The sequence below is a fragment of the Dreissena polymorpha genome, chromosome 10, assembly GCF_020536995.1.
Source record: "Dreissena polymorpha isolate Duluth1 chromosome 10, UMN_Dpol_1.0, whole genome shotgun sequence".
NCBI classification, from domain to species: domain Eukaryota; kingdom Metazoa; phylum Mollusca; class Bivalvia; order Myida; family Dreissenidae; genus Dreissena; species Dreissena polymorpha.
The window spans coordinates 68,079,597-68,102,457 of NC_068364.1; the positions used below are offsets into that span (position 1 = coordinate 68,079,597).

General features: G+C 34.3%; 1 protein-coding gene and 1 long non-coding RNA gene across 4 annotated transcripts; both read left to right on the forward strand.

The window, feature by feature from the left end:
- The first annotated feature begins 8,140 nt into the window (after window positions 1-8,140).
- Window positions 8,141-14,493, forward strand: LOC127847612 (uncharacterized). 3 transcript variants are annotated; one of them, XR_008034072.1, is made up of 7 exons: window positions 8,147-8,284; window positions 9,775-9,854; window positions 10,228-10,296; window positions 12,464-12,593; window positions 12,929-13,051; window positions 13,498-13,710; window positions 14,418-14,493. It is a non-coding gene; the product is annotated as an uncharacterized LOC127847612 (long non-coding RNA). The 3 variants fall into 3 exon arrangements; XR_008034073.1 differs by having other exon boundaries at window positions 8,141-8,284; window positions 12,935-13,051; window positions 13,498-14,487; XR_008034071.1 differs by having other exon boundaries at window positions 8,170-8,284; window positions 13,498-14,487.
- Window positions 10,276-18,973, forward strand: LOC127849201 (coadhesin-like). Its single transcript, XM_052381919.1, has 5 exons — window positions 10,276-10,296; window positions 13,498-13,636; window positions 14,463-14,567; window positions 14,674-14,835; window positions 18,544-18,973. Exons 1-5 carry the CDS (start codon window positions 10,276-10,278, stop codon window positions 18,954-18,956), a joined length of 840 nt encoding a protein of 279 aa, XP_052237879.1. The 3' UTR covers window positions 18,957-18,973.
- Window positions 18,974-22,861: the final 3,888 nt, after the last annotated feature.

Here is a 22,861-nt window from a genome sequence, read left to right on the forward strand (position 1 = left end):
ATCAATTGACAATTCAGATATGTCGACATGTATACAGTACATGTAGAAAACATGTGAAATAAGTCGCGTTTATAATAAATCGTCAAAAAAATGGGGAAAATGACGCAATAAGTATGTCATTTTATGACGCCATCAATCAGCTGATTCATTATACGGATGGCAAAAAATTATGTCATATGACTAGATTTAAAGGTTGAAGGTCGAATAATTTTAAAGCTTATGTTGTGTCGACTTTGTTTCTTATGAAAATCATTCAGTGGTAAAGTAAATATAAATAAAAAAATAACAAAACAAAAATCGTGTAATTTTATATTTTATTTCAACATTTCTTTTGGTGAATATGTCATATATATATTTTTCTGAAAAATATGCACATTTTCTTCTAATGGGTGACCTTAAAATTCGATCAATGAACCAAACAATATCGACCTAATTTTAGCGCATATCGCATGACGTCATTTAAAAAGTAGTCCGTGCACGCGACAGGTATATTCCACAGAGTTGAATACAAGCAAGTATATTCCACAACGTGTTATACCGTCAATGTCGCGGTGAAAATGGGATAAAAATAGAGCCTGGTACCCGACCCATCGTATTAACACGAAGTCATAAGTATCAACATACACAAAATGTGAAACGTCTTTTATTTAACACTTGAATTCATCATAATTTTAAAGAAGAAAAAATCACTTTGAATACAACATTTTCATTCTATCATGTTAACAAGATATTTTCAGAATTGTTGCTTTATATTGTATGTTTTTATATCCAACACGTAACGCGATCACCTGTATTTTTTTATATGTATTACAAGTGTTTATAAATAACAAAAAAAAAACTCAGATAGCAACTGAATGGTGGGTGCTCTACATGCATCAGACAAAAATCAAGGCGATGAACTTAAATATGTATGGTTTATGCGATATTTCAGTGTAAATGCATTATAAAATATGGTCCCAATTCGACTAGTTCTTGATTCCTTATTCCAACAGAATAAGTAACTGTTGCTTTGTAACTAAATGACCTAATCCAAAAGAAAACATGCCGCTCAAACTTTGCTGGCTGTTTGCGCTATATATATTGGCCAAACACTCACCATTTCAATATATGAATGCATATCATAATCACGTCAAAACATATAATGAAGCATATTCGTCATAATTGCTGTAAGTTAGAGAGTGTATTGCGAAGATCTACCAATATTACTTTATTTTAGCCGTTTATTTAATCATTTGTGTTAATGTAAATACTTTAAAATTATACAGCAGTTGTCTTCTTGTAACAAATGCATCAAGTTTGCATTCACTAAATATAGAAATGTGTCCCAATTTGATTTTCTTCTAATTTTCTCGCTACATAAAGTATCAAATGAAAACCAGAATTGGCGTTGACAGTTGCTACGGAGAAAAAATTATTTCGGCTAATCAAATAGAGGTTTGGCAAATTTCTGTATTAATGTTCAATTATATTCTTTGCATAGCAAAGGCGGTAAGAACGCAAAAATTATAACAAATGCAGACTATTTCGTTTCCTTTCATGCCTTTCATGCCGACGGACCAAACATTTAGGTTAATCTCAATGCATTTTCAACAGTGACTTCTAAAATGCCAGCGCTTTAAACTGCGCAGCTCCTTTAGACGGCATATACCATTTTACTGCCCACTTATGTTCTTTCCCCAGACTCATTCTTTACTTTTACATTGGAATAAGCAAAAGAAGCATGAACAGAAAGACTCGTCTGGCGGCTTCATATCAATACAGTATTATTGGCCTCCAGCTAAGTGAAACTTAACATGAATAAGCACGTATTTGTGCAGTTTAATACATATCGGTTCATGTTTATAAAAAATAACTGTTGAAATATGTTTACTGGAACGCTGATCAAAGAGCCTTTTTATGGATGGTATTTTTTCTCTTAAAGTGAAAATAGTTTGTATAAAACATATAGTCTTTTAAAGATCCATCCTATCAAAACACTAAGTTAGTAGTTGCAACATCCAATAGATGAAACATTCTTCTGAACATACCAGTTTTAATACGAAGAATTTGAGGATTGTAATAACTTATTTTAATGTCCTGTATGCGTTATATGTGTTCCTACATTGTAACAATCATAATAATTTCAAGTCAGATTTCAAATGAGAGAGACAAGTGTAAATTCGTAAAAATGGTGTTGGGGTACGACCGTTTCCGGTAAATGTTTCATAATCGGCCAAAAGTTCCGATGTTGAAGCCTCGCCGTACATGTTACACTACGAGCATGATCTGCTTATATAAGAACTTTTTTTGTAACGAGCGATGTCATTGGATGTCGTTTCTCAACATTACAATAAAAATGTTTTTTTGAAAAGGTGTTGGTTATTTGCTTCGTTATTCTTTGGTAAATGGCGTCTCTCAGGAGAAATCTAAGATTTTCGAAAGAACGAACGACTCCCTTCAACTCGGTGATAGACAAATCAGTGAAAAACACATTAAAATCGGAATTGCTATACACACACGTCACTATAAATCAGAAAGCAATATAGTTTAGTTTCCAGATGGTGAAGGAAGATCGCCTTGTCTCGCAAGACAAGTAACAGGCGAAACAAATCGTGAACTTCGTTGACGGTCGGTTTATCTCGTGGCTAATAGTTTATTGAAATTAAGTTAACAACACTGGAAAAGCCCTTCTATAATTAAAAGGAAATACATGGAGCTAAAATGATGATTCCCCTCATAGTTTATGATGTTCGTGTTCAATTAGTCGGCATAATTGTCCTACCCTCGGAATCATTCTTCACCACACCACATGATAAATAAATCTGTAGAAAAATACATATTGCACTTGACGGGAAAAAGCGTAGGGGAGTTACATAAACTGTTTGTTTCATATTTGGTTACGCACATTCTTAATATCCGCTCGCATTGCTTGTTAAAAAAACGCTTTGTTTCGTAAAAGGTATCCTATATCGACACCCGATCATCGCTCACAAGGTATTTTGTATTTGATACTTTCGTTTCAACACCATGAAGTTGTTATATCAGTTATATGCCATGGTCTGAAAGAATACACGGATTCTAACGCTCAACGCACGATTTAGAGTTTAGATAATACACTAGCTTTTGATATTTTCTAATATGATTTGTGCTAACACGCGCTTGAACTACTTAGCTCGAAGCGTGATGACGCGATGAAATGGATATCCTTTAAACAAGGTGAAGGATCACGTGACTTTGTAAGGTCCTCCCTTTTAACTTTAATGGATGTAAACAAGACAGTATGTTGTGCATCGTATCAAATAACTTTTTCATTTTTTTTAAGAATTTTAACTAGTGCGTAAAAGACAGATTTGTATGTTGCTTATGGCAATGTGAAATACATCAAAATTAAATTATTTAAGAAACCTTTGTACTAAAATTCAATTTCGTCCGCATCGGTCTGGAGATTTCCGCCACACTCCGGATCTTTCCTTCACAGCCCGGAATGACCACTCACACGCCGCCATTGTCCCCCACAGTTCGGAATTATCTGACACAATTCATAACGCTTTTCTTAAATGTACATTAAAAAACTTTAATTAAACAATATCAAATATAATTTAATGTATTTGCAGGGACCTATACTACTACTACTACTACTACTACTACTACTACTACTACTACTACTACTACTACTACTACTACTACTACTACTACTACTACTACAACTACTACTTCTACTACTACTACTACTACTACACTACGACTGTTGCTGCTGCTGCTGTTGCTGCTACTACTACAACTACTACTACTTCTACTATTACTACTACTACTACTTTTATTATTACTGCTACTTCTACTACTACTACTTCTACTACTACTTCTACTACTACTACTGCTACTACTACTACTACTACTTCTACCACTACTACTGCTACTACTACTACTACTACTACTACTTCTACTACTACTACTACTACTACTACTACTGCTGCTACTACTACTACTACTACTACTACTACTACTACTACTACTACTACTACTACTACTACTACTACTACTACTACTACTACTACTACTACTACTACTACTATACTACTACTACTACTACTACTACTACTACTACTACTACTACTACTACTACAACTACTACTACTTCTACTACTACTCCTACTACTACTACTACTGCTGCTGCTACTACTGCTGCTGCTGCTGCTGCTGCTCCTACTACTACTACTAGGCTGCCTATTGTAATCACAATATGATTTTTTATGTGAAAGTTCTTGTGAAATCGTTTGAACATAAAAAACTCGTCATATTATTATAACATTATTAGCCTCCTTATCTTTAGTTTGTAAGTCTTCAAGCGATTTACAGAGACTGTGTTTATTAAATTTAGGTAAATGTGGTTAGGTTCAAAGGATTTTTATTGTTAAAATATATCTTAATCATGGCCATAAATAATACGTTGGTTTTCCATTCATTTAGAGCAGTAAATTTCTGCATTTTCTTTGCTGCACCACTTCGTACAATATTTCTATGAAGATGTTTCAATTTCCTTTACTCGGTTATCACAATCGATTGGAATAAGAATTCTATACTAAGGGACTCTGCGCATTTAATTTCTAAGGTTTTTATTTTGAATAAAATTAAGATCTCCAGTAATAAAATGACCAAAAGTAACTGGACTGTATACATATTTTGAACTAGATCAGTCACATGATGTAGGATAATTTTTTCTATTAATTATTATCTGTGGAAATAGCATTAAATTAAACACGAAACTTCTAACAGGTTTACTATATTTGTAGCAAATAAGTTGTGATTCAGTATTGCGGAGAAGAAGGCGGACGGTATCAACCGACGTACATTTGTATCATTAAATATTTTAGGAAGGTTACTTAAATCAAGACCTGTGTAGCAAAACTCAATTTTAATAAAAATTGTAAACTTCTAAAATGTTTAAGATAATAGTTAGTGTAAGATTCACAACCACATTCATACAGTGGGTCAAATTGAAGTACTATAAGTTAACATTCCCTATCAATATGCGCCAATTAAGAAGAAACAAAAAGAAAGCAAAGTGCACTTTATGTTAACCCCCAGTGTGTAATAATAACAAGAACAAAAACATTCAACAATCAGTTAAATTAACGTCCGTGCATTGTATCTTTTTAACAGGTATTTTTGTAAAAAGTGTTAATGTGTTCTTAAAATGTACGATGAATATTAGGACAGTAAAGATAACGCGAGAAAGCTCACGATTTCGTGCACAAGACTATGAATAGAATTGATCTATATTATCTGATTACGTTTGACTTTCGTTGAAAATGTATTCACCGTGTTTAGTGGTGTATTGGTCATATTCAGATCACCTTATTCCTCCCTTTTTGAGTATTCATGTTGTAGTTGTCCTTGAAGATCCAAAACGGAATTCTATCTGAAAATTAAGGAATTTCATGTTTTGTTTCAAAACGTCCTTTTGTAAAATTTACATCTTAAAGCGTCATGCGTCGTTTGTCGCAATTAAACAAGGTAAAACATTAACGACAACAAAAATTTTATACTTCCGGGAGGGTTTGAAGAATACGTCAGATTATGATGCCAATATGAGTGTCATAATTTCTCAATAATTTTCATAAATTCGTGGAGACGCTAGACAATGCATGTTCCAACTTTAGACATTATTTAACGATTGAAGCGCTTCATACTCAATATAGATGTCTCGATATTTCACTTATATTGTGTTAATCATTGACAGTCTTATCGAAAAGTGAGAGAGTGTTACATCGGCTCTAGACATAAGTAACACATGACAGTCATAATTTTTCAGGGACCTTTATGTGGAGTGAGTAATGCATGCATTATTTGACACGCCTCGTTGTTTTAAAGGAATAGGACGCGAGCTATCGATTAAGGGGCAAAAACTCAAAAATATTGTTGGAAAGTCTGTAGAAGAATTATTCGGGTTGACAAACGGACTCGAAATATTGCTCGGTTTTCGACCGACTGTGAGTTAACGGCTGGACAGATTTTTTTAAAGTGAACTTTTTTTGAAAGGTTGTCCAATTGTCCATAGGGGTTCAATGGATGCTTTTGATTAAAGCTACTTTTGACATTTTTGCGGCCCGCGAAGACAGGTCTATGATAAATTCTAGTTAATGACCTTGTTATGATTCCAATATCAGAGGGTGGGGATTTTTTCTTCATGGCTCTTTGTCATTTTTTTCTCATTTAACATAATTTTATATATTTATTTGAATATATTGGGCTCCTAAAAAAACAAATAAAAAAAATACTATCCAGGGTACGTTACTTCCACCTGTGCCTTAAATCAGATAGAAAAAAGTGCCTTCAGTGTCATTTGCCAAATGTGTCAACGGCTTCACATTATTTCATGTATTTATTGAAAATTCTGATTTGCTACATGTTTTTCTTTTTTAATTACGACATATATCAACCGATGCACGTGTCAAATTTTAGCATCGTTTATTTGTGCTGTGTAACCGAAGCCAACTATTGAGTAAAGTATTTTAACAAACACGGTATTCATGTTACTATGTGGACAGATACAAACAATTATGTGATCTAATACAAGCTTATTTTATTGTGCGTTTAAAGATATATGTGACTTCTTTAATGTGTAAATAAAAATAGCATTAAGTGTGTTGACTTATTAAATTACCGGTTATTGATTTGTTTTTATTTAATATGTTGTGAGTATTTATTATAAAACACACCTCATTAAGTAGATTCATATATTGACAGGTTATTTGCATATGTGATTGTTAAAAACGTTTAAACGCCGAATGAAATAAGTGTTGTTTGCATTGAAAGTGGAATAGTTGACTATAGGTAGGCAGCTTTCGTTTTGCAAACGACTGAAAATAAAAGCAGCACACTGCATTGAAGTCAGAATTCCATTTCATCCAGCACACGCAATTCAAACCTATGTTTTAAGCTTTAATACAGTTTTGTACAAGAAAGATCATGTGTGTTGTTTTTGTTAGGCAAAGAGCACATCGTATTACCCGGTATATGTGATATTAGATTAATGGTACTCATTTTATTTAACAATAACTATGTCAACTTTAAAATATTAGTGGCCCGAAACCCGTATCCATCAAGACCTTGGGTATTGGTAGTTTTCGTTGAAGCCGCATTTTGGAAAACGAATTCCGCAACTGTTGTTGCTGAAGATATGTTCTGTTCTCGGCATAGATTGCTCAACAAAATAAGTCTGAATTGTAAAAAAATGAATTGCCAGCGCAATGTATGTTGTATATTCCCACGATATTATGACATAATTATATATTCAAATTAGAAATCGCTTTATGGAGCATGTCTGACCAGAAACCATCCAAACTCCAAGGAAAACATCTGAACACGTGAGTGGAGGTTATGCTTGCACATCAGCCTTTTAACAACAGGAGTTTGGTATTTTGGGCACACTTCCCTTGCGTTTAAACTAAGAGATATATTTATTTTTTGGCGAGCCGTATACGATCAATTCTGGATTTCTTGATTTATGTAGCGGGAAAATTTAACGCACATTAATTTGGTAAATTCTATTAATTTAGATATTGCAAACCTACTGAGAATGGGTTCGTATACCAATAACTGTTGTCTGCATTTTAAGGACTTCAATTGAGGTAGAGAGTATACATTGGTGCCGACATTTGATGCCACCGGCTTTGGCGTCAATCGTAGGATTTAACGGCTGCAGGCAATATTGTCAATGCAAAAGAGTTGTATTTAGATGATTAACTTTGTTCATAACACACACGGATCCATCAGGATTGGCCATTTAATTATTCAAATGCATTATCAAAGATTGTCAATTTAAATGTAAGAGTTAAAATAGCCTTTTTACTTGGCGTATAGGCGACACGAATGGTTGAAGATTTGAAGAGCACACACACGGCAATCATCCGGAACGTCCAATATACCTGCCAGAATGAGAACATTTGCCGAACCGGCAAATACAGGTACTTATGACTTGCAAACCCGTCATTACGACAGGCCATCACATGAGAGGTGCCTACAAAACATAACCTTAAAAAACTATTTTGAAACTTGCAGTTCTCTTTTAGCGACAATAATGGACTGGCTGACATTCCCTTCCAGCATTTATTTATTTTCTTATTTATTTGCACTAGAATGTATATACCGATTGTCAAACTATTAATTAAATTGAATTCTGATTATAGATATAATACTACAATGTAAGTTGTAAAAGCTACGATGCGAAGCGATTAATCAAATTTGTCCACATTTACAGGTCTTTTGATTATTGCGGGAATACTGTGTGCAAGCGGAATATCAGGTATGTTATGATTCATAAAATGCATGTAAAAATTATCAAACAAACATGTTAAATAAAGGAAAGAATTGCGAGAGTAAGAAAAAAGTGTTTTGATATAACCTACGCGTATTGAAAATTGACTATTGAATTTATAAGAACGAATACATTTCGAAGAATAACAACATTTATTTTATGCTTCCGATGGTTTATAGAGAAATATAAGTGAATTAAAACTGATGTTTCACTGTTTCAAACAGTGAATAATAACAGTAAAAATTGCCGATAATTTCATTTGTTTGACCGGAACTATTTTTAGATCTCTGTGGGTTTCGCGTTGTGACCTCTCCCCCCCCCCCCCCCAAAAAAAAAATGTTAACAAGGGTATCACTCTGCCATTAATTGTTTGTTAAACCTGTGGATGAGCTTCCCTTGAACATACATGTAATAACATTTCGGGGTGCCAAACGGGCAATTAAATTGTTCGGAATGGCAAAAATTCAAAATTAATTATTTGTAAGCATAACATAAAAAGAAAATTTGTTGGATTTGTTGGAATATCGATTTTAAATCACTTTTGATCATATAAAAATATATGTTCACCCATGGCTGCGCCACTCGTGAAAATATCATTTTCTATGATCACTCGTTAATTAAAAAAGATATTCCACCAAATCCAACAATTATCATCTATTTATGTCGCTACAAATGTTGTTCAATCTATAACAAATGGTGTTTAATATATACAATGAATAACATCTGCTGGAGAAGTTATGGCTTAATCGCACAAAGCGACAAAATATTTAACTATGAATGGCTCATACGCTTATTAAATTCGTTTTAATATACACGTCCTTTCGCTATATGTAAGAAGGAAACTGCCTTTTAAAGATTATTTGTTAACACATATAATTATTTCTTAGTTTGGAAAGTGTGTTACAATTTAAATATAATTTTTACATATCATTAGGAAATACAAGAACAGAGAATACCATGTTAATTAGCCTACTTTCCGATCCATGAATTTCAGCGTCGAGTGTAAGGTTTTAAGGATAATACAATACGTTTTTTTCCTATTTTTTAGCATTCTACAAATAGAATATGTAATACAAATTGTATTTAAATATATTCAGATCTAGAATATATGTCGATAACATGTTGTTGTTTTTACTCTACGTTTACTGCTTATTTTAACCATTATTTAAATGTTTATCACAAACAGTTAGCACCAAACCTTTAACCGTTATTGCAACTCTCCATTGCCTAATATATATGAAATTCGTGAAACTATATTTGACTATATCATATATCTCAAGAAATCTATGTCTTATCACATTTAAGAAAACTACGCCAAACAACGTCTCTTATAGCTTCAAACCCTTTCCCTTAGCGAATGCTTTTTGCGTTACGCGGGACACAACATTAGTACAGAAGGACGTCAAAAATATATATATACGCACACACTTTTACGTCGTAATATTCATGATTATTAACCTTTTGTTCATTTATTTCAGAATGCCTTGAATGCTTCAATTGTCTAAATATCACTGAACCACGGACGTGTACAAACACGTCTCAATGTTCAAATAGTGAGGTTAGTGTCATTCCATTCATTGACAAGATAGTCTGAATGTGCAAACTGTTAATGGTTGTTAATATATAGTTGTAAAGAGGCGCGTAATACGTTCTCTGTTTTAACATTCTGAATTACGTGTATTACATCACTAATATCCTTTAAAAATCCATGGTATATAAAATGAAAGGAGTTTGCATTCGTTGTCAAAGCTTTCTCTGTCTTACTAACATCAAATAAGCCTGTCAATTTACATATAGAGTCATGATAACGGGCAATTTAAACGCTGTTTATATATCATACTACGACATTTTTGAGCAAGACGATCAATGATAAAGTAGGAAAACTGTTACAAAATTAAAATTATTTAATATAATATGCTCTGTGTTTATAGTCCTGTTATTTGCAAACGCTCCACTCCGGCAATGAAGTACATTACGACATGGGCTGTCAGAACAATCAGGTAACTGTCATTACGATCGTTTGTTTCAATTATGTTTACCTGCTTTGTTATTTTAGAAAACTTATTGCAACATATCTGCTTGATTGTTTAAAGATCTATAGACACTACCGCTCGATTGGTCATTGTCGGCTCGGGTACTGCTTACATGTACCCCGGGTACTTTTAAGTATACTTACATGTACCCCGGGTACGGTAAATATACTTAATCGTACGCGGTCGATATAAGATTGTACCCGATTTGTATTCTCGCCCAAAATCCGATGTCGTAAAACGCGCTACCGATTATCTTAAACAAACTTCTCTTTAAAAAACTGCATCAATATGCTATTTGAGTATGAGTTTCTATAATATAGTGGCCATTTTACAGAAAATGGACATAAATGTGAATAAAATTGATATAAAAAATAGCCGACAACGACCGATTTAGCGTTCAATTTCCCGGGTACGTTTTGTATATTTACCGTACCCGGGGTACATGTTAGTATACTTAAGAGTACCCGAGGTACATGCAAGTAGTACCCGAGCCGACAATTATCAATCGAGCGACACTGCCCAATACTATTTAGCTATATAACAACTTCCAACAACAAAAAGTGACATACGAAGGTTAATCACAATAGGAAGAACCTAGAACAAGTATTATTGGTGTAAAAAGGTTAAAATCCAAACATTTTGCAACGTTTGAGTATCTTATAATCGTTTCACGTTGTCATCCTGTTTCGTTTTATGGATGATCTCTAGTCAGGATCGGATTCATTCGGTTCGGGTTAATTTGCATAATTTTGAGTGCACTTGCCTTTGCTTTCCATTAGGTCCACGCGCTATTATAATATATAACTGGCAAAGTAAAAATCATGGAAAAAGAACATTCTGTCATCGAACAAGTTCTAATCAGCTTTTTATTGCCATAAATACACTTTTATTTTTTTCACGCTTACTTTTCTTATTTCCCTCATGCTGAATCGCTTAGTGCAGGATGTCCTCGTTTGAGCTCCTCTATTGAAAAAAAGATAAGTCATGAGATTTCCCGTGAACGTATGGTACATGTCTCTTTCGCGCGATACACGAAATCATATAGCTGTCACTTGTGGAAATATTTGCTTCGTATCCTTCAATACAATGTCATATTAAAAAGTTGAAATTACAATTCTTGCCGATTTCAAACAAATCAGTATATGTGAACATTGTGTGATTTTATTTCAAAATCATTTCATAGAACGTAGTAGGTTTATAGAGCCGAAAAGCGCTTTTATGGAAATAAATTCCGTTTAACGTCAACGTTTAATTTTGTTCATAAAGTCATCGATAGTTTTCTTGCGGCGACACTCCCGCTTAAATGGTATAATACACTATTTTTAAATCATTGAATCCATTATCAATATATAAAGCGAAAACGTCGCAAATAACAATACAGCACGATTGTATTAACTCTGATCTCAAAGTCAGACCTTAACCTCGAACTTCAACCCAATCTTTTTATGAGGAGACACACTCTCATTAAGGTTATAATTTCGAAAAGCCATTTAGATATCCTTCAAAACATCAACTTTTACCACTTTAAAGTTTTTTTTTAACTTATTCTTTATTTTGTCATTAAAAACCTCAATAGTTGACCTCTAAGTCTACTAAATGTGAATAATTTTGTCAAATTATTGAGAAGTCACTCATGAAAATGGAAAATTTTATAAGTTTCAGGACAAATGGACATACCAACCGACAGACTGACCGATGCAAAATGTTATTTCAATATAGCCTCCACTCTTTAAGCGTACAATCGGCTTTGCAATTGATATTGCTACGAAATTATCTAACGAAACTATAAGAACACCAAGCTGATCGCTAACGTGACTTTGAGACCTGACGGTATTCTACAAAATTTGCGTGTGATAGCGTAAATATGCAACGTTAATGGAAAGACAGTAGGATAGTGACGTTGTGATATGCAATAGGACTTCTAAGACGTCAAGTACTTCAATGTACATATGAATGCTTAACAACGTTTTCAAAATGAATACCGAGTACTGGAACCGTTGATGGAAGGTGAAATTTAAATACATCTTTGCAGTGAAAAAGTTGCCACAATTGAAATATATAGAGATGCTTATAAAACATGCATGCCCGACCCCACCACAGTCCCAAAACATACATAAAATGTTTACATTTGCAGTTGTGCAGCTCAATGGCCGTTGGCCCCAACGGTATCATTGGTCGCTCTATAAGGACCAGACAGCAGTACTCTTGTTTTGAATGTTGCAGCAGTAACCGTTGCAACGAGAATCTATGTGCACATAGAAAACGTATGTATCCTTACCCATAAAAGCAACGCATATTCAAACTTTAATGAAATATTAATATTGTGTCTTGCAGCTAAAATCTGCCTCATTGTAAATCATAAGGTGCGCAACGAATGAATTGTGTTTATTTGTGTTTTGAGCCTAATTTAGTTAAAACTATACGACACTGTCAAACTCAAACACTAGCTTAATAAGTATTTGCAGCTGAAATATGCCTCTAAAGTGAACTCAGAATTAATCCCAAATATTAACATCTAACGGGTTATCGTACAGTAAAAGAAATGTTCACCCATATGTTTTTATGTTTAATGTTGTATATATTGAACATGTAATTTAAGCAACAGCTTGAATCGACGACGAAACACTTGACTGTGCCCGTCTGAACTCCATTTTTGAAGTCTGTGGTGATGTTCATCACGCCAAAACTACTTGTCATAAGTTTTGCGGACTCTGTGATCTCGGTAAGAATTAGTTTGCCCCAAAACATCCATAAAAATATTTTTTTCATAAGATAGATATACAATTATACATCGCATATTAAATTATGCTTTCATAATGAGTATATTTATTATGAGATACATTTAACTTTGTATTAAAGTGAAGAAATATATATTTTAACATTTTTTTAATATAATTATACTATGTGCATTATTTTATGCTTTCTGATGGTTTATAGAGAAATATCAGTGAATGAAAACTGACAATTCACTGTTTCAATCAGTGAAAATTAACAGTGAACATTATCGATAATATTTACTGTTTTACTGTGAAATTACGTCGTTTGTTATGAAATGACGTCATTATTCCAGCGAAATTCTCCAGCTAAACTCATTTACTATATAAATAAACGGTAAAAAGTATGAAACAAAAAGAAAATTCAAAAAATATGTTCTATATCTATCTACAGTTGATGGAAACTGCGGAAACTGGGGAGAGTGGACTTCATGCTCCGTATCGTGTAGTAACGGAGCGAAAACCCGCACAAGGACCTGTTCAAACTCGTCTCCTTCCAACAATGGACTTAACTGCACTGGGGCTGATGTTGAGTAAAAACCGTGTTCGAACCAGCTTTGTCCGGGTATGAATATGTTCAAGCACATTGAACCCTGCAGCGCCATTGGTAAGTATCAATTGTATTATAATGCAAAGTTCGTCGAAAAAGAATCAACTAGTTTTTTTATAATGTATAAATCAGAAGCTTCATACCCGTAGGTAATATCAGTTTGTGTTAATACAATATGTGAGTTAAAGGTGTATTTAATAAAGTACGACAAGACGTGAGAGGGGCAATCACGATTCTACTGTGTGTGTCAACGCACCATGTAGGTAAATACGTATAATACAGTTTATACGAGAGAATATATTTTTAAATCACTGCGTTTGTTGATGTCAGTTTACGTGATAACAATAAATTAATAACAGGCGATTGATAGCATTATTGTGATAAGTCAAGATGCCACGCTCCTTTTATATTGAATGGCTGTAAAGGTAATCAGTATTGTGGTGTGCGGAAATTTAGTAAAAACTTACATAAAAGTGTCAACAATGCTGGTTTTTTGATAGTTTCTCGACGTTTTGGAACCGATTTCTAATTGCTGCAAATCACTGCATGTGCGTGCAGTGTAAACTGCGTTATTAATCGGGCATTTGTTATTTCGGGCATGATGTTCACAATTCAATGTTGGTTAAACAAGCGATGTTGAGTTAATTGGTAAAAATTGCGATGTCTTATATGTAACACTGTTTTAACCAAACTTCACATTGATACATTATCTGACATCATTTCGTATCTAAGGAATCTAGTTGAAAAATATGTTATTTTTCAAGCACACGGGAACTGGTCAGATTGGTCCATGTGGTCTGATTGCTCAGTTACTTGTGATGTGGGACTTCTTAAACCAGACCGAACCGGCAACAATTGCGTCGGTGAATCAAGCGAATATACAGTGTGCCTTAATGAACCCTGCGGCGCCAGGAGTAAGTATCCGATTTCAATCGTATTAAAAAGGCAGATTGAGTAGGAAATATGAACCAATCAACTTGCTTTATACAAGTTAAACACATATTTCATATTTTTAATAAGATGGTGGCTGGTCGAGTTGGGGTTCGTGGCAAAGCTGTTCAGTAACATGTGGAGGGGGACTGAAGCTAAGGAACAGGACTTGTACCAACCCGACACCGACACTATACGGCAAGACTTGTGTTGGAAACTCCGAGGCATATGCAGTTTGTGCCAAGACAGCCTATGAGTAAATAAAATATGTTCAAATTTATTAATAGTACAGTACTACAGGACGTGTGCTTAATATTTTAATCAACTCAAAAGAAGTATATACTTCACACCCTATTGATTTTGCAAGTTTACGATTCAAAATAAAGAATGCGTTTACTTATAAACTGCTATAATTAGATCGAAGAGCTATCTCACCAGCGTCATTTTAATGTATTACTGTTTAAGACCTAATCGCGATGTAGTTTATTACCGGTATTACTTCGCGTTAATAAATGAATACATGAATGTTCACTTTAAGCGGACTCCCCTAATTAATTTACGAAGGTGTTTTGGCGTAGCTGTCTAACTAACGTTTTATCATTCATTGATCTTCACCAAGATCCAAAAACACGTTGGAGAAATTTTCCCCCAGTTGGCCTGAACGAATAACTGGCATGTTCACATTAAAAACAAATAATTAAACAAATTAAACACAAAATCGTTTTTTTTCTTCTGAATTTTAATCTGGAACACGTGTTACTAAACTTTGCTGTGTAGTATAGCATAAAGGATGTAAGGCAATTGGAATAGACACTATTTCTGCGGATTCGTTCATACGACACATGTGCATGTTTATGGTTCGAAACGTTCATGAGTAGACGTGTCGGTACCGGCTATGTGCTTAGAATAACTTACGGTATTATTGTCGAAATGTCAACATGGGATCCTTATTTATTGTTATTTTCAAGTTCGCAAAATTATGTGTATGGGTCTTCAAAGAAACGTATAAAATGTCATATATTCGTTTGCAAATTAAAATCCCGATTTGAAACGAGGCAAAATGCGAAATAAAGACCATATACCAATACCGATGAATTATGTTGATTGGCTATCGCTGTAATATATGAGTAATGACCCAGTCTCGTAAAACATTCAGATAATATCGGGAGTGATCAATCAAAGTGACACATATCATTTGTATCTCGTATCTTGTTTTCATAAATACTTGTCTTCACTAGGCGTTTACATTCTCGGAGCAGGGTTAACATCAACGACATATATGTTGTTTTATGTATTTCTTGTTTGTTTGTATTTTGGCATTTAGAAGCGAAGCGTATGTGTGTTGGTAAAACGGAAAGTGATGGTCCAGAGGTAGTTCATTTGCATTGAGATTGTCAGTCCCATATTCGAATCCTGCCACTGTATTGCCAGAATCAAGTGTACAATCGCCAATAGTATTCATGTTCGAAAATACTTAAACACTTGCACTGACCTTCGTTTTACTCCGTTTGAAGAATAGTCAAATTTAAAGGACCGCTTTCAGGCAAGTTTGTGAATGACACATTATAAGGAAACCTTTTAATTTTATTAAACATGTTTCTAGCATTCTATTTCTTAACGATCAATCCATAATTATCCCCACGCTTTTGTGGTTATCTCCGCCGTCCGTCTGTCTGTCTGTCTGTCTGTCTGTCTGTCTGTCTGTCCGTCCCGGCCGCTATCTCCTCCTACACTATAAGCACTAGAACCTTGAAACTTACACACAAGGTAGCTATGAGCATATGTGAGGCCCTGCACTATTTGGAATTTTGATCTAACCCCTGGGTCAAAAGTTATGGGGGTTGGGGTGGGGCCACGTCAGAGATTTTCACTCATTTTTATGCCCCCAGTATGGTGCATTGGCAATAACTTTTGCAATATTGAAGATAGCAACTTGATATTTGGCATGCATGTATATCTCATAAAGCTCCACAATTTGAGTGGTAAAAGGTCAAGGTCAAGGTTATGCTTCAAGTTTAAAGGTCAAGAAAACAAATCCATGGGAAGTTATAAGCTTTAAAGTGAGGTAAGTAATGAACCTGCCGAATGATATAAAATATTTTTAATAAATCAAAGCGGCGCAGGAGGGGGCATTGTGTTTCTGACAAAATCAAAGGTAAAAAAACAAATCCAAGGAAAGTAATAAGCTTTAAAGGGAGGTAAGTAATGAACCTGCCAAATGATAAAAAAAAAAATCAAAGCGGCGCATGAGAGGGCATTGTGTTTTTGACAAACACATCTCTTGTTATATGTTATTTTACATTTAACTTTTTCATTTCTACACCGATTCACTTTCAATTGATACAGAACATCTCTTATGACAATACAGTCAATCTCAAGTATGCATGGCCCCATTACCAATCCTGGGATGCCCAGTGGGTCAAACATGCGGCGTGGGGATACGCGTCGGCCTCTGCCGCGCCATTTCTTGTTGTAGTTTGAATTTAGTCAACATATCTTCGTTATTGTATGTAAATGTATCGTCAAAAAATCATAAAATTACCAAAGCCTGACTTTAACATAACAAATAACACATAATAAACATTGTTATTAACGTAATACAAAAATAAACTACACATATAAAGTAATGTCACGGTGTATTAAAATTATAAAAGTAAATTTTCATTATACACATTAATAAACAATAATTTTTTATAACTGGCACTGATGTTTGGGATACTGGATGGGTCGGGCTCGGAACTTCTGAGCGTTGTTGCTTTCTGTGCGAACAATTTAAAACTGCCTGAACACAGGCCTTTGTGTGTTGATTTTAGAACGAATATCGGAAAAAATAAATGTTGGAAAAAATGGTCCACTTAAGGTTGAAGTAGAATTGAATTCAATTAACGGTTTGATTGTCACAGTCATTTTTGAAAAAGGATTTTTATAAATATGGTATTAACATTTTAAATAATTATTGTTGTTAGCAACAAATGTATGAATGTCAAATCGACCTCAACTTTAGTTTAACCCTTTCCGTGCGGGAACCGAATTTTAAAGGCCTTTGCAAACAGTTTGGATCCAGATGAGACGCCACAGAACGTGGCGTCTCATCAGGATCCAAACTGTTTGCTATTATGATAGTATTTTTTGAAAAAAATAGAAGAAAATGCTAATTTTAGAAATTCTGCAGACGACATTTTAGCAGACGTCAAATTTCCCAGCATGCAAAGGGTTAAGATCTTGAGATTTCCATAGTTAGAAAACGCGTAAAAATCCTGACGTTATTTCTTGCCCTTATGTAGCGCACTCAATTGTTATTAACAACTTTAGTTGAATTCCTTGTAAAAAGAATGCACATGTAGTTGTTGTTGTTTGTTTGTTTCAAAAATAAAAAATAAAATACTTATTAGCGCTTATGTTATTCGATTCCATTCTTCATAGTTTGAATTCGGGGATAACATTGTTAACCGTAAATGAATATCTTGCGAAAAGATTTCAACATTGAATTACTTTTAATAAGTAATTTACTGTTAAAGAATAATTTAATAAAACAAAATGCATGAAATTATATCAATCGATATAATAATGCAATACCAAATATAAAACAAAGCGCCGGATTTCAATCTATCTGTCATAATGTTCTTAGGACAAATTGTGTCCATCAGGATCAGTTGTGCAATCATGACCAATTATCTCACCAGTACCGTGTTTTAACTTCTATATAGTTTATCAGGTTGCAAATGTAAAAAAGTATTTTATGTTTTGTTATTTATTTGTTTAAAGCCAACGCCTTCAAATGAGTAATCGAAATGGCATGTTTTCATTCATCAAAATGTCTATTACAAGGATTTATGAACTACATATTAACTGTCATCGATAAACGATTAGAATTTGTGGTGACATTTTAGTTTATTTATATACACTAGATTAAAAAAGATCCGTTTAACATTGTAATACACTATTCATATAATATTACAGGCCATGTTGTAGCCTTCAACGCTCACGGATTCCATGAGTTGTCAAATTATACCAATGCGTTTCCTTCTGTGATCTTCAACGAAGGCAATGCCTACAACCCCAGCACTGGGCACTTCACAGCTCCTGTTGACGGGATATATTACTTTACTACCCAAATGTGCTGTCAGGCCAATAGCGGTCTTAACTTTTACTTGGAAAAAGTCAGTGAAAACATAAGCGCCATGACGCGTCTTACAGCTACCGGGCAGACAGAAAATGCCTATGCTGCATGTACATCTGCATCCAGCTCTGTGAAACTGACCAGGAATGAGCACGTGTGGGTGAAGATGGAAGGCCAGATCACAACATCACAATTCTATGAAGATTCAACTACTTGGATTTGTTTTACTGGAATGTTGACCCAAGAGCTTTAATAAAGTCGTGAATTTTATATGGCGCGTTTTTCCCGAGAAAGCCCAAGTAGTATTTAGGATTAATATAGCCTGGTACCCGACCCATCGTTTTAACACGAAGTCATAAGTATAAACACACACATAATGTGCCACGTCGTTCATTAAACACTTTTATTTACCATTATTTTAAAGAAAAAAAAAGACTTTAAATACAACTATTTAATGCAATCGTGTTAACAAGATATTTTCAGAAATGTTGCTTTACATTGTATGTGTTGATATCCAACACACCATGCAATCATCTGTATTTTTTACATGTATAACAAGTGTTCATAAATAACAAATCATAAATCTAATGGCAACTGAATGGTGGGTGCTCTACCTGCATCTGAAAAACATCAAGGCGATGAACTTTAATGATGCATCTGTAGGGTTTATGCGATATTTCAGTTTAAATGCATCGTAAAATATGGTCCCTATTCAACTAGTTCTCTACTTCTTATTCAGACCGAATAAGCAACTGTTGCTTTGTCACTAAATGACCTAATGCCGACGGACCAAACGTTTTGGTAAATCTCAATGCATTTTCAACAGTGACCTCCAAAATGCATGCGCTCGACACTACGCGGCTCCTGTGGATGGCAAATACCATTTTACTGTCCACTTATGTTCCTACCCCGGACTCAGTCTTTACGTTTACATTGAAGTAAGCATTTAACAATTAGATACGTATTTCCACGCTTGTGTAGTCCCTGCGAGTTACTCGCAGGCGGTTCTGGTTTTATGCTGTTTGCACATAGCCATTTTCACTTTGCGTCTGAGTGAGAAAGGGATAAGCAAAGGAAGTATTAACAGAAAGACTCGTCTGACGGCTTCATATCAATACAGTTATATTGGCCTCCATCTCAGGGAAGCTTAACAAGAATAAGCACATGTTTGTGCAGCTTAAAACATATCGGTTCATGTTTATGAAAAAAATAACTGTTGAAATATGTTGACTGGAACGGTGATCAAAGAGCTTTAATGAATTCGTGGCCTGTTTATGGATAGTTTTTTCCCTAAAAGTCAAAATAGTTTGTATGAATCATATAGTCTTGTATAGACCCATCGTTATCAAAACACAACGTCAGTAGTTGCAACACCCAATAGATAAAACCTTATTCTTAACACACCAGTTTTATTACGAAGATCCATTTCGAGCATTGTAATATCTGTCCTGCATGCGTTATATGTATTCTTACTTTGTAACAATAATAATAATTCAAATTGATTTCGAATCGGAGAGAGACGTGTATATTCGTAATAAATGATCCGATGTTGAAGCCTCGCCGTATATGTTACACTACGAGAATCATCCGCTTTTAAAAGAACTTATTTGTAACGAACGATGTCGTTTCTCAACATTCCAATCAAAATTGTTTTTTGTTTTTTTCTTCAGAATTTAGTTAGTTATTTGCTTCGTTATTCTTTGGAAAATGGCGCCGTACAGAAGAAAACGAAGATTTTCGAAAGAAAGAACGACTCTCAATAAATCTCGTTGATAGACACATCAGTGAAAATCGCATTAAAATCGGAACTGCAATACACAAATTTCAATATGAATCCGAAAGAAATGTAATTTCCAGATGGTGAAGGAAGATCGCCTTGCCTGGTAAGACAAGTAAAATGCGAACAAAAATCGTAAACTTCATTGACGGTCGGTTTGATCTAGTGTTTAAGTATTGTTTATTGAAATTCAGTTAACAACACTGCACAATCGCTAACTATAATTGAGAGGAAATTCGTGGAGCTGCAATGAAACATTGCCAGCATATTGTACAGTGATCGAAGAAAAATGTCGCGTAGGATGAAACTGACCCCTAATTTATGCTCTTAAATTTGCAAACTTAGTAGTAGAAAGTATAATAAGTAAACAAAGGTTGTTTTGTGTTAAAATTAAATGACGCGTTTATTTCTATGTCTGGTTTAACATGTTCGTGTAAAATTAGTGAGCATAATTGTCGTCCCCTCGGGCATGATTCTCCACCACAGCCCCTAGTAAATAAATCCGTAGAAAAATACATTTTGCACACGAAGAGGAAAATTGTAGAGATGTTACATCAACTGGATTTTTCATATTTGGTTAAGCACATACATAATATCCGCTCGTATTTCTTGTTAAAAGAATGCTTTGTTTCGTAAGGTATCCTATTTCGACTGTCAATCATCGCTCACAGGGTATTTTGTACTTGATACTTACGTTTCAACACCATGGAGTTGTATATATCGGTAAAATGCGATTGTCTGGAGAAAAAAAACACGGAGTCTAGCGCTCAACACACGATTTATTGTTTATATAATGCATGAGATTTTGATATTTTGACTATTTGACTATTTTATTATAAATCACAATGTCAATAAGAATGTTACAACAAAACTAAAATAGTTATTGATTGTTAATCATACAGAATCATAATGTTAAGCATACAAAATCCTAATGTTAATCAAACAGAGTCTTAAAAGATTACACAGTTTGTCATAAAAAATGGACACATATACACTCTGTTCTACACGCGCTTGTTCTACTCAGCTCGAAGCGTGATGACGCGATTAAATATATATGTCTTAAAAGGCATGGTATAAAGAATGTTTTGCATTTCCATTTGGTATCGCACTCATAACAGCGTCGCAGCCACGCTGAAGAACGGCGAATGAGCAGCCTCGCTTTCGACAGACACATGACAATCATTGTAATTACGCCGAATAATATCACACGCCTCATAGACATATACATGTACATGTTTGCACTTTTGTGTAACTACAGCCATAAATAAGACCAAAAAAACAAAAGAACTGAAACTGCAGTTTGCACGCCTTAAGCGTTATAATTTGTAATAATAATCCACTTGACGCAATTTACTTGATTGCCATAACGCGTCAGGTCGCCGATGTTCAAATGCCACATATGAAAGTGTCCTGTGTACTCCATAAAAATGTAAACCCACAATACCAAATTATACGAACATAACTGGTTACGGTGGACAGACAATTATTGATACTAAAATACCTGATGCGGTTTTTTTCGTGTAAAAAACATGGTTTGTATTGATTTCTAAGAGAAATTCTTGGTACCGTGCGCGGTTAACATAAAAATAAAACCCGAATAGGTTTAAATTTGCCTTTAGTTACGCTTCTGAAGAATTTTGATCCACCAATCCTCAGTTATGTGCCCTTGAACATACATTACAGATAAGCGGGGTTTTGTTTGAGTTTGTGTTAAAGCTCTAGATGAAGGATCATTTCAATAAAATCCTATACAACGCAAAACTAATATATTACTATTAACAAGATAACAATTGATGCAAAGCATCAAAGGGCGTCGGGAATTTCAGTGTAAAAGGCACTCAATGAAGTTACATGGAACGATTTTTTTTCTAATGTAAATATTAATATATTGGCCGATTATTTTAAACAAAATAGAAAAAGATACGTCTGGTATAACCATTATCTAGGATTTTGTGGTATAACTCTCAAATACCCATTATCTATGATGTTGTGTTATAAACCCCAAATAACCATTCCATTATCTATGATTTTGTGTTGTAATCCTCAAATATTTCATAGTTTGTTTTATTTACATCGGTTTCCTTTTTTTACTGACATCCGTGTGCAGTTTTCATTAATGGGACAGAACTGTGTAGGTTTTAAATAATCTGCTTCATCTTGTAAGCGTAATTTCATATTTTTCTCAACTTCAAGGGGAGATGATTCTGAACTTAATCTTACGTTGCTCATTTACGATAGGGGTTGAGTACTCGTTGATATGAAAACACTGTAAAAGTTTTAATGTGTTTACGAACCCCCCACCTCTCACACATATATTTCATGGGCATAATAAAAACAAAATATGGTTACAATAAAACAGCATATTTATTTAAACTAAAATG

Coding starts and splice junctions, on each gene's coding strand:
- LOC127849201 (XM_052381919.1), top strand. CDS start 10,276: ATGGGCTGTCAGAACAATCAG. Junction 10,297..13,497: donor TGGGCTGTCAGAACAATCAG/GTAACTGTCATT, acceptor ATCTATCTACAG/TTGATGGAAACTGCGGAAAC. Junction 13,637..14,462: donor TGCACTGGGGCTGATGTTGA/GTAAAAACCGTG, acceptor CTGATTGCTCAG/TTACTTGTGATGTGGGACTT.